This window comes from Rhododendron vialii, chromosome 11a, assembly GCF_030253575.1.
Source record: "Rhododendron vialii isolate Sample 1 chromosome 11a, ASM3025357v1".
Classification (NCBI taxonomy): Eukaryota; Viridiplantae; Streptophyta; class Magnoliopsida; order Ericales; family Ericaceae; genus Rhododendron; species Rhododendron vialii.
In genome coordinates, this window is record NC_080567.1 from 26,873,128 (window position 1) to 26,886,380 (window position 13,253).

Below are 13,253 nucleotides of genomic sequence, written 5' to 3' on the forward strand. Positions count from 1 at the left end.
GCTTGTGCCTAAAGGCACGTCGGAATATAACATTGTATCAACTTAAATAAATCATCATAAGTTCTACCTAATTGATTTCTGCGATAAAGGTAATCTATACAAAGCATCAGTTATCATTTTGAGATTTTTTTCTATTTGATGATAAAATGCAACATTTACATCGAGATACATTGTCTAAAAAGTGAAGATAGATAGTGATAGATTTATTATAAGAAATGAACTAATGCTAAAAATTTTACAGGAAGTGATATAAAGAGTTGTAAAGGGTCCTCTCGTTTATATGTCTTAGACATTTTAAACTGAAACCGGTCTGATTGGTTTGTCTAATTCTACTTTGACTTTGAACATATTCCTTTCTACGGAGTAATTTTCTTAGTGAACAATGAACATTGAATTCGGCCGAAAACGAGGGGCTTTTTCGAAGCACCGGAAAAATAAACAAGAAAATAAGGGACGGCTATGTAAATTCAGAGACTTCAGGGGCCTAAAACCCCATCAAGAACACATCGTCAAGATTGAACTGGGTTGTTCGTGCGGTAAGAAGCTTTACAATGCAGACTCTCCGTGGAAAATTGCTGCAGAGGATCACGTGTACCCGAGTTCGTACTTTTCCCTCTCTCTCTCTCTCTCTCTCTCTCAAATCAGCATCTCCATATACTTAAATACTCTGTATACATCTATATCTATCTGGATATATAATAATTGGATGTTTCTTGAACTTCCACAATTCCATCTATTTCTCTCAAATCAGCATCTCCATATACGTAAACATTTTCTTTCTTGTTGCTTGAGGTTTTTGTTTTCTGCTACAGCTAGGGCATGTCCTAGTGTAGAAGGTTTTTTTTATTTTTTTTATCACGTGGGGAAGTAATATTGATGTCAGTACTTGTATTTGGTTAACTATTAATGGGTATTCATTTGTTCCATTTCCCCACTACACAAGTATGGTGATGGGACACGTCTAATTCAAATCAGTAATTTTTTTTTTTTTTCACAATTGTGGTTAGAGTAGTTCCGTCAATCTTACTAAACTAGTAGCAGGGCTCATTTGAATTTGCAATTTTGATTTTATGTTTTGCTCCTTGATGTAGAACTGCACACATTTGTGGATAGTCATATTCTTTAATTCCCACTTTCATTAGCGGATGACGATGAGAAAACGGTGTTCTTATATCGCAATTGTGGTTACTGGGTTTCATTTAATCTTACTATACAAGTAGTGGGTCTCATTTGAATTCTGCAATTTCCATTTTATCTTTTGTTTCTTGATTTAGAAGTGTACACATGCACTCTTTCATGCTTACTTGATTAATATACTTGATGAAATGGATAAACTAGGTGTCTAGATGCCTTCTGTATTCCACCAAGAACGTACCCGATGTAGGACAGCCTACCGCTGCTTCTCATCCTCAGGTATTACCACTCATTATCTATCCAGCATTCCAGTATGTCTCTTTCAGTAAGCTCCATTTAAATTACTTACTGGAATTCCCTTTATCGATGATTACAGTTACTTAAGGAAGGGGAAATAACACCTGGCGTAACTAGTGAAGAGTATATCTCCAGAAGGAAGAGAATATTGGAGCTTCTTCCAGATAAGAGTTTGGCAATAATTGCTGCTGCCCCTGTGAAGATGATGACCGATGTTGTGCCTTACACATATCGACAGGATGCTGATTATTCGTACATTACGGGCTGCCAACAGCCTGGCGGTGTAGCAGTCTTAGGTCATGATTGTGGTTTATGCATGTTTATGCCGGAAGCAAGCCCTGAAGTATGTTCAGAGTGTCATGCTATGACTTTTCTTTTGCTACATGCTGGATTTCCTTAACTTTTTCTTTTTAATGGATTTCCTTAACTTCATTGCAGTAAAAGCTTTGCGTACCGTATGAGTATTTGCTTTTTAACATTTTCTTTCCGCAGGGGAGTGCATTATTATTTTAAAAGTGTACATACTGCATATTCTTGTTTTGAATAAGATAATACTTACTTAAGAATATATTTTTTTGCTTAAGAAATTCTACTTAATACCACATAGTTACTTCAGAGGTGACCCCACACTAAAATATGGCATGTTCAAAGAAATTGGGTTGCTCAGAATTTGGGGTTCTAACTTCAGTGTTGAAGTTGGAAAAATCTTGACTTTTTTGTGGAACAATGAAAGGCCTTTTTGATGTGACGAGAAAAATTGGAAAGCCAGTTAGTTATTTTCCAAGCTTGGAGAATTTAAACCTATCAAGGGGAAGCGGTTCAATTTTTCATGAGAAAAAGGAAAGATGGGTAGTTATTTTCCAAGTTGGGACAGTCCAAACCTTCCAATTTTTATCGGATGACTGGGGTATCTCCGACTTCACGCTGAAGTTAGAACCCCAAATTCAGCGAATCTGTAATTTACCAATTGTTATTCTACCCATGATATTTTTAAAGATAAGTGTTAAATAAGCTTGTGCATTATCAATGCTCTGGATTTTGAATGAAGGTAGCAATCTAGTGAGCACATAAATTGAATCAGGTCTATTGGCCTGTCCACTCTCATGCCTACCAGCTTTGATTTGGGGGCATAGTTCCACGGCATGACATCCCTTGAGTTCCTCGATATTTGGAGGTATGGTGGGCCGCTATTTCAGTGGTAAAATTTTCCAAGAGCACCCACTTTGTGCATTATTGCCAAAGGTTGGGTTTGTCTCTAGTCCTCCCCCCATACCGCAAGCGATGGGGGATTACATGTGTACTGTTATGTTTGTGTTCTAAAAATGTTACACTAGCCTGCTCATCTTAAATTCTAGACTGCATAATGGAGGTTTTATTTTCGTTAATATTGGAAAACAGCGCAAGATATGTATCTTCTCTGGAACCGCTTTGTGAGTAATGAAAAAGCAGCAACACTTTAACTCTAATCATATGTCAAATACCATTAGGACGTTCTTTGGCAAGGACAAATTGCTGGAGTTGATGCAGCTTTACAAACATTCAAGGCTGAACAGTCATATCCGATGAGCAAATTACGTACGGTGAGTTTTGTTGTCTTTTCTCTCTTCTAAATTAGTGAAAGCTGGAAACTAAGTTGCCATTATGCTAGAGTACTGCTATGGGTACCGACGGTACCCATAGGGAAAATGCACCGACGGCCACCGGACGGCCGTCTCCGGTCACCGGACGGCCGATCCGAGCCGTCCAAAAATTTTAAAAAATAAAACCGAGTGGCCTTACGCGAGAATCAATGGCATCCGAGGTGTGTAGGGTACTTGATCCGAGCACCCATTTTTCGTGTATATTTGTATATACGTGTATATACACGAAAAAGGGGTACTCGGATCAAGTACCCTACACACCTCGGATGCCATTGATTCTCGCGCAAGGCCACTCGGTTTTATTTTTTAAAATTTTTGGACGGCTCGGATCGGCCGTCCGGTGACCGGAGACGGCCGTCCGGTGGCCGTCGGTGCATTTTCCCTATGGGTACCGTCGGTACCAATAGGATTTCTGATTATGCTATGTGGACTGTGGACGGAACTGCAAATATATGATGTATTTGCAGTAATAGTGGCAATCATTGCTGGAGAAATTAGTGGTGGTTGTACTATAATAGGTTAAATTAGGGGTCTACAGTAAAAACGTAATCTTTTGGTGTTAATCATGGCTAGCCAACAAGATGGTATCATGGTAGATAATTGAAGCCCAAGAAATACCATTAGATTTTGACACCTAAACTCTCGTTTATGGACAGAGAGATTGGTGATGAGGTGCTCATCTAAACAAGTTAGGTGGATAGATTTAGAAGTGCTCAAGGTATTTTCTGATCAATGAATACCACAGGGTTAAGAGGAAAATGTTAGAAGAGTATGTTATAATACTGGCCATGCTTATGGTCCAGAATGTTGAGAAATCAAGAGTGGATTAAAGAAAAACACGCTAGGTCATGATTAGCTGTAGTGTATGCCTTCAATGAGTGGAATGAAAAACTAGATCCCTGTAACTGTCCTCGAGAAGGTGGGAAGTAGAAAAGTAACAGCATTATACTAGTTTGTCTGGTGAACCATAGACTAGATGGCGGTCGAAAATTAGCTAAACATGTGCTTTTTTGGTGGTTGAAGCCCATGACTCACACTTTTTCTGATCGTCTTGAAAGAATGTTATGGCAGCGACCTGGTGCTTTCATGGATCTCATTCTCAGTGAATCAAAGTTCTACTTCAAACACATTTGCTGCACTAAGATGATGGCTCTTAGCAATTGAAGAGAACCTATGTCCTAAAATTGCCACTTTGGCTAATGATGATTAGTCATCAGAGCATTAAGCATGAGGATGAATTCCTAACCAAAAAAATGCATGTTTACACAAGTAGATTATACTATTTGATTGGCAATCCCTATGTGTTCGGGCATCTAGTTTAATAAAGTGGATGGCATTATGTCTATGTTTAGGAATTTGATAAAGATCGCAGTCGGTACCAGATCGACAAAACAGTTTGGCACTACTAACACAATAGCTTTATTGAGAAATTTGAAAACCTTACGCGCCAATCGAACTTAATTTCAAACCTTGTGATGTTGGGGGACTTGCTCTACACCATTTACTCTTGTGCCTTCTTTTGTTATCTCATTTTTAGCTGGTGGCTGCAGATCCTTCCAGATATGATAAGAAGCTCCTCCAGATTGTTCCATAATGGGAAAACAGCCATGCAGACATATACAGACTTGGAAGCCTTCCAAAAAGCTGCTCATGATGGCATCGTGAAAGATCTTTCTGGTTACACTCATGAAGCCCGATTGATAAAATCACCAGCTGAGCTGAAGTTAATGAGAGACTCCGCATCAATAGGTTGCCAGGTGTGTTAGCATGGAACTCTTTGCATTAATTATGATTGGATCTGAATCGATGTTTATATAAATATTCATTTTTCTGATAGCTGATGTCAGTAACTTCTTTTAGCCTTTGTCATGAAGTGGCAAGGACAAATTCACGTGTGCTTCTGTATTAAGTTTGGCTTTCCCTTCTTAAGTCTACAGACATGTTTGTTCTTTTTTATCACTAACAAAGAGTATTTCTTCTCTTGGTTTTAGGCTTATATTAGCTGAAAAGACCATTTCATCATAATTGAAATATAAGCGATGAATGTACTTTTTTAACTTCTCCTTGAAATGAAATACCAAGCAAACTCCTTTTCAACCATATGATTGCGCATAGGGGTGTGTCAGAGAGGGAGGGTGATACATAAAGATTTATAGAGAAAGGGAGAGTCTTCGAACTTGTAGAACTGTACAGTTTACATGGCGCATTTGGTTTTCTGTTTTGATGTTCAATTTTCTTCTTTGGCAGACAACAGATTATGTGTTCGAACCTCACCGCCCACCTAATAATTATATACTTGCACGTGTTTAGCCCGCTTATAGAGGAGAGTTTGGCTACACGTGAGGGGGCGTGCCAAGGTTGTAAATGATAAAGTTACCCCTCTCTCTAATAGCGTAAGCTTTTAGATAAGTTGGTGTTTAACGATCTAATACCTGTTATCCCTGTTGCACTTGAAATACACATGTTTTTCCGTAACCTATGCTGGACCTTCTCCCTCAATTCAACTCCAGAGAAAAATTGCCGATGACAAAGAAAACAGTTAAGTGAGAAACTTTCTGCATTGGTATACAAAATGCCAAAGGATAATTCGTTTGACATAATTGGAGTTGTGTTAGAGACTTAGAGGAAGCATCTGGCATACTACCGGCTATTAACACCCCACCCGTAAACTTGCCCAAAAAATTGCACTCTAGTTAATTTGATGAACTCTGAGAACTTGAAGGCAAGCTTTGCTGCAATTTTGAAATGGGATTTGCTTTAATTATTATAATTCCTGCTTTTACATAATTTTTCCTTCGAATTTGATAGATAAAGTATCTTCTGAAATTTTTGGCACATGATGTACTGTTGCAGCAACCTTCATATCATCCATGCTCCTCACCCGTTCTTCCCTAGGGGCCGGAATTTCCAAGCCTATGAGAAATCAGATGTTCAATTCCCAAGATATCTCTTTTATCGCCAACTGCATGGAAATGACTTTTCAATATCTTAGTGTACTGAATTTAAGATGTGATAGCATCTCGGTAAACTGGATGAGTTTAACTGGATAATTTGTTTTTGAGTACTTGCTGATATTGAACTTGTCTTCGTCCTCTTGGATAGGCTCTTTTACAAACAATGTTGCATTCTAAGCCATATCCATATGAGGCTATGCTGTCAGCTAAAGTTGAATATGAATGCAAAATGAGAGGTGCCCAAAGAATGGCGTAAGCTTTCTTTTGAAACTTTGGAAGGCAGATTTATAATCTTGATTTCTGTCTTATTATTTTGCACTTCTACTTAAAGATGTTGACCGGAACAAAATGAAGTCCCATTGGTTTCTCCACATTGTTTTGTTCAACAGATTCAACCCTGTGGTTGGTGGTGGGCCGAATGGTAGCGTTGTCCATTATTCTCGAAATGACCAGAAAGTAAGTTTATGAATTATAAGCTTCTCTTTGCTTTCTTGTACAGACCTAAATAGTTTTTAGAGATTTTGTTTTTATCTAGTTTTATGTAACAGATCAATGACGGGGACCTTGTTTTGATGGACATAGGATGTGAATTGCATGGGTATGTTAGTGATCTAACACGTACCTGGCCACCATACGGAAGATTTTCTCCTGTTCACGTATGTCCTCATTATCAAATATGTAGTTTTATGCTTCTTCGACAATTTTTGTTTGACCAAAGGGTAAAGAATAGACGCTGCCTATTCGCAGCGCTGGACTTCTGGTCCCTGCATTTTAAAGGTGCTGGGACAAGTGGGCTGAGACAGCCTAACGATTGGCATTTTTCCATAAAGTAGCTTTATTTATTGACCTAAGCAATCATCCCTTGTGGCAAAATACAAGCTAATTCACCTATTTTGTATGAGAGAATTTTATCGAGGGTCAACAGTTGTCTGTGGAAGGCTTGAAGTTTTCTGTAACTATTTTGTTTATGTTTGTTTCATGTGTCTTGACATACTCAATGCATTCATCTGGAGAAGGCATTACTAACTGAGGTGTGCAAGTGGAATATGTATGTTTCAGGAAGAACTTTATGAGCTTATTTTAGAGACAAACAAGGAATGCCTGGACCTTTGCAAGCCTGGCATGAGCATTGGCTCAATTCATAACTATTCGGTATGATTTGAATAAAAAATTTAATGTCTCTTTTGTATTGCTTGTCGTTCTTTGCAATCAGTTTTCTCTTTGAAAAGAGAAACTGGATATCAAGAGATTTTTCTTTTCTTTTCTCTGGGGTTGAAAGGACAGTTTCCGGTGGTTATATAGGGTGGTGATTGTACAGATTACTCTACTTTTGATTCTACTGCAATACTTCTATTCATGACAAAAAGAATCACCCATTTGCAGAACTAATTTTCATTTTAGAGGAGCTTGCATCTATGTGCTTATTCACCTTATTTTATCAACTAGGATGAACATCTTGAAGATGCAAGGATCTTCAGATGCCCAGCAATAAAACTTTACTGATTCATATTATTCTATGTGGCATAGGTCAATAAGCTGCGCAAAGGTTTTAAGGAGATCGGAATTTTGAAAGATGATCAACGTGATAGTTACCAACAGCTGAACCCAACTAATATAGGTCTCTTACCATCCCTTGATCTGCCAGTCTGTTTTGTAATGTATTCAAGGCATAAGCTGTGCTAGGTTTCAATTCACAGTTCAGCGTAGTCCAAAAAAAGATATCAGCATTCTCAAAGCTTTTATTTGCCGACTAAAGTTGTATCTTCTATCGAATTAGTGATTGTGATGATGTGTATTGCTTTTGTTTTCTTTTGTTATTTTTTCCGGTTGCTGTGCGTAGGGCACTATCTAGGAATGGATGTACATGATTGTTCGACAATAAGCTATCACCGTCCTCTGAAGCCTGGTGTTGTAAGTTGTATCAGTTACTGATGATCAAGTTGACTATTTCAACCCGTATTATTCCATTTTGTTTTCTTAACCAAAAGGCATGATGCTTTACCTTCTCTGCAACAACATTGCTATTGTGAATTAGTGGCATTAATTTAATTTCTTTATGTTGCTGCATAGATCATAAAAGAAAAGCTAGTGGCATTAATCCAGGTTGAGTATTTCCTGCTACAGATAGTTGGATCCATTTGCGAATTAGTGGCATACATGTTTTATTGTTCTCTGATAAGTGACAATAGCATAAGTTATTCATCATGAATATTCTGTAGTAGGAAGTCTGTCATTTGACTTAAGACAGAAAAAAGGTATTTGAGGACGTGTTGGTATACGTTCTTGTCCGACTTCCTGTATTTGCAGTTTAGTGATTTGGAAAGCCTCGTAGATAGGATTCAAGGTCACAAAAGACAGTATATCTCTATTCCCAATTGAAAGGAAAGACAGCCAAGTTTACAGATTTGTTTGTTTTACCTGTACTAATGCGAGGAGTTGAATGAAACAAACGAATTAACTTATTTGTATTCCGAAGGTATGATTCCTTGAGTTGCTCACTTCATTGGTAGTATTAGGTTAGGAGTCAGGACTGACTTTCTTTCGGGTGGGCCGGATGGCAAAAGTAGCTAAATCAAAGCATGTTGGTTGCATATTTTCATTTAAATTGATACGTCTTTAGGCATATATTTTTGATTCGGCTTCAGATTTTCAACTTGGATATAAACAATCTATTTTCTGATTACTATTTTTTTTCTTCTGATTATTCACTCTCCGTATTAACTCCTACCAATTTTTTTGTATGTCAGGTGATAACCATTGAACCAGGTGTTTATATCCCTACTGGTTTTAACTGCCCAGAGAGGTATTTGCAAGGAGGAATGATTGCTTCAAATTCCTAACAACGAACGTTTTTGTTTTGACAATATTTCTGAAGTCATTTTCATGTTTGAATGGCATGCAGGTATCAAGGCATTGGGATAAGGATAGAGGATGAAGTACTTATCACTGAATCAGGTTATGAGGTATAACACTCGGAGCCCATTTGGTTGTCATTTCTTATTTGGATCTTATCACTGTATCAGGTTACGAGGTATAACACTCAGAGCCCGTTTGGTTTTTATTGCTTATTTGCTTGTTCGTAGTCTGAATTCACAACTGTTTCTAGATTCAAGACACAAAACAAGCAAATATGCAATGATAACCAAACACAAAGTTGATGTGCCACTAGTGTTACTATTATAGTCCGAGTGCGAGTGGTCTGGCTCATTTTCCTTTTTATGTAACATCAAGTGATTCTCAGACATGAGGTTTTGGGTTTTTAGCAAAATGTAAAGAAAAATGTTGCTTACATCGTACTGGGATGCAAGAATTTCTCTCTCAAAATACCAAAAACCTTAAATTTTGGTTATGTTCGGGCATTGTGTTTCTATATCCAATGTCATACCTAGGTCTAATGATATTTCCGGTTCTGGGAACAGGTCCTCTCTGGGTCTTTACCGAAAGAAATTAAGCACATCGAGTCTTTGCTTAACAACTATGGGCATGCAACGGGGATGGATACTGTCGCGAGAGCTGCATTCAGTTAGTGATACTCTTGGAAATTTTGAGATTCAGAATAGCTGTCAAATTTATTGAGAAAAATTGCTACGAAGGTATTTTACTTCTCATTTCATATGTTCTGTTTCCAGCAAGCACTTCAGTATTTATAGTTACGTTACCTTCCCGAACGGCTATACCATATGTAAAAGTCGATTTTTTTTCTTAATTGTCGTACAATAAAATTTTGAATGCCAATTTGAGCTTCTCTGTAGCTTGTAATGTCCCTGCAATGGACAATAAACCTAATTTCTCTGTGTTGTCATTCTTGGTCCGTAGGTTTTCGTATGGGTGATTTAATTTTGTGTTTATCAATTGAAAATAGAAATCTTTGTACCCGACCGGTAAATCGTTGACTGCTCACTTTGTCTTGAATAAGATTTCTTGCCAACTGAAACTTCTTATGATTTTTTGCCATCTGAGACTTCGTCTCGGGACAATTTCCACTTGAAAGCTTTTCTTCTTCCCTAGTACTACTAAGATTGCCATGTCAAATATCAATACCAGTAAAATTGTCTTTATCGTCTTACGGATTTCTTCCGATCAGTGATTGTCGGCTTAAAGATAATGCGTTCGAAAATCGAGCATGTAGGATTTATTATGTTGAATCTGTGCTGGAACACTTCATATTTCTAAGCTTTCATAATTTCGTTCCGATCTCATGGCTGTGTATGGATTTGTTGAAAGAGAAGAAAAAAAAATGTAACTGAAAAACACCTTGAATTGCTCCCTTCTAAATCCTTAATCCGAACATAGCCTAAAGAGATTGACCGTTCTTTACCTTATTTTTCATGAACAAGATCATCCCATGTACGTATATATCATAACAAGTACAAATACAACAAAACAAAAACAAAATACACAAAACACAAGAACAAACAAAAATTAAAGAAAAACAAAAGAAGAGCCGCTCAATTCTGATGTCAGGTCCAACACTCCGCTCTTGGAGGTGGGTGGAGGATATTTGCTGGAACTTGTTCCCGCCGACCGCTGGATGCATCTTGATGTCTTTACCTTATTACTCTTTCATTGCGTGCTCTCTCTCTCTCTCTCATCAGTGAGAACATGGTGGTAACTGCCAACCAACCTGGAGTAGTCAATTTCACTTGAAATACTGTACTATACAGGGAAAAAACACAAAAATCCATGCGGGCAGATCCGATCGAGAAATTCTTGGGCACTGGGTGGGTACCACGTGGTTGTGCCCACGTGGTGTCCGAGCAGCTCATCCAGACCGTCTAAAAATGTGTTGAACGGTCCAGATTGAAACTCTCTCTCTCCTCTCACCCCACCACTCTCTCTAAATCCATACCGTCCAAAATTGAAATGAACGCATGTGCCGAGCGGGCACCACTTTGCACCCTCCCGGCACCCAAAAATTTCTCAGATCCGTAGATACCGTGCCCTTCTCTACCACCTCCATAACTGTTATCTATCTACACAATCCAATGACCCCTTATTATTAGGCTGCTAGCTTCCACATTTATTGCTTGCCATTGTCACATTCTTTGTCTGTTTGGTAAGAGATCCTGGAACCCCTCAACCACCTCAAAATGGTTTCATCACTAAAACAAAGTCGGAGAGGAAAAAGAAAGAAGAAGTTGTTAGTTGCAGTAACAAGGCTTGAACCCGGAGGGGTTTGGCTGAATGGATATGAGAAAATTAGCAAGTGTTTGTCCTCTATCAATCACTTATTCGAAAACATTGCAAGTCTTGGAGGACTATTGGAGAATTTGCCGGGTGATTAACTTCAAGGCTTCGAAATTAATTGAGGTGTGCTAGCTCTAGCGAACCCGGACATGCGGTTATAATAACGAAACAGCAAGACTTGAATTCAAACGTCGCACATGAAATGTGGTGTCTCGTCTAATCAAACCCGGCCATTGATTGAACTTTGAAGTGACTACGAGTCTTGATTGCATGGTCTAAGTGGTCAAGTCCATGTGATCCACAATCACATGGAGAGTTCAGTTCTCGTGCCAAGTTGTATGCTTTCAAAGGGATGCTGCCAAGCAACACCTATAAAGCGGTCGATTCGGCTGCTCATCCGGCAATTGATGACTAGATCTTACTTGAGCAATGAATGATTCGGATTTATATGTGCTTAGCATATGCTCATATTTGATCCGAGCTGTCTATGCCAAGATAAACGACCGAATCGGCCACTTTACACATGCTCAGCAGCATCCCGGGTCTTGGTTGGAAGAAAGATTTGGGAAAGGGAGGCGGAGCATGAGATTAAGAGAGAGGTTAAGGAAAAAAAAGAAATGAAAAGTTGCAATCAAGTGTAGCCCTCATCTTCTTGAGCAATGTTAGGTACCCGGAAAATTATACTTCCAAATCACCTCGAAAAAGTATTTCATATCGCTAATATAAGTCTATTAACTGTCATAAATGCCTTTAAAAGTCTATTCGGAGTAATTTCGGAATATTTTTTTGGGTACCCAGCACTTTTGCATTTTCTTTGGGACTAAAAGCATCTGAGTTCTATATGAATTTTTTGTACTCCCTCCGTCCCTTTTTTGTGTCCAGTATTTCATTTTGGGTTGTCCCTTAATAAGTGTCCATTTTGTAAAGTTAGGGGGTAAAAGTTGGTGTATTGTCTATTTTGTCCCTAAAAGTAGATTTTATTTTGAAAAGTTAGTGAGTAAAAGTGTAATGATGATGGGTAAGTAGGGAAAGTGGAGGAAAAAGTTGATGTGAAAGGTGTAATGATGATATCTTTTTAATAAGTTAGAGTTACAAAGCAGGACATTTAAAAAGGGACGGAGGGAGTATTTATTTTAAGATTTGCCCACTCTAGTACTCTACCCTACTAGCTTATAAATTTTGACATTATCTTTCGGATATAAATGCCTAGTCATCTGAGTTGAGCCAGAATCGAAAGATTTTTTTTTTTTTTTCCAATTGATAGAAGAGATTATTTTACATCAAATATGAAATACAGAGAGTACAAATCTGGGACACTACATCAATTATGAGAATCCACGAGACATCTAAGCACAACAACTCAACCAATACAAGAAATAAACCCATTATAGGGTAGAGAAACAAAGAAAGAAAGCAAAAACTCTCTAAAAGAAGAACACCCACACGCAGGTGGAGAGATTCGAACTCAAGACCTCTTCATGAGATGCAAGAGTCCTGATCAACTGAGTTAACCCAGTTGGTTAGAATCGAAAGATGATGGAGTAGTCATTAAATCGGTTATGGCAAGAAACAACAAATTAATCGCATGTGCACTTTTAATATTAGTCTCCTGGTACTATATGTACACTCATTTAAAATTTTTAAGATAAGTTTGTTAATTAAACAAGTTAAACACGATTCAACCACCTGTCCAAAAGTTTTAAAAATTTGATATAGTCTTTTTAAGGTTAATGCATAAGTGTTTATTCTTTATTAGGTCTCATGTTCGAATGTCACATAAGCCAAATATTTCAAATCTTGGAGCCATCGAAGGATTTTTTCGGTTGTTAATCTTAGAACTCCCGGAGTCAAAGTCCGTGTAAACTGGCCCGAATATCCAGTTATAAAAAGAAAACGATAAATATGCCAACCCTAAGCATAAACAATCCAGTATCCCGTTTAACCGGTTAAGTTTCAACTTTCCACACTTTTCTTTTTATGTTGCTTGAGTAAATAGACATGCATGTTTGACTTCCCAAATTTTTGGCACTTTTCTTGTGTT

General features: G+C 38.0%; 1 protein-coding gene and 1 non-coding gene across 2 annotated transcripts; both read left to right on the top strand.

The window, feature by feature from the left end:
- The first annotated feature begins 427 nt into the window (after nt 1–427).
- LOC131307495 (intermediate cleaving peptidase 55, mitochondrial) lies at nt 428–9,829 on the top strand. The gene is made up of 14 exons (XM_058334029.1): nt 428–599; nt 1,339–1,413; nt 1,511–1,774; nt 2,919–3,011; nt 4,622–4,828; nt 6,174–6,277; nt 6,415–6,481; nt 6,574–6,681; nt 7,085–7,177; nt 7,553–7,643; nt 7,866–7,936; nt 8,773–8,828; nt 8,928–8,988; nt 9,445–9,829. Exons 1-14 carry the CDS (start codon nt 552–554, stop codon nt 9,550–9,552), a joined length of 1,446 nt encoding a protein of 481 aa, XP_058190012.1. The 5' UTR covers nt 428–551; the 3' UTR covers nt 9,553–9,829.
- LOC131309090 (small nucleolar RNA snoR100) lies at nt 2,472–2,579 on the top strand. Its single transcript, XR_009194758.1, has one exon. It is a non-coding gene; the product is annotated as a small nucleolar RNA snoR100 (small nucleolar RNA).
- Nucleotides 9,830–13,253: the final 3,424 nt, after the last annotated feature.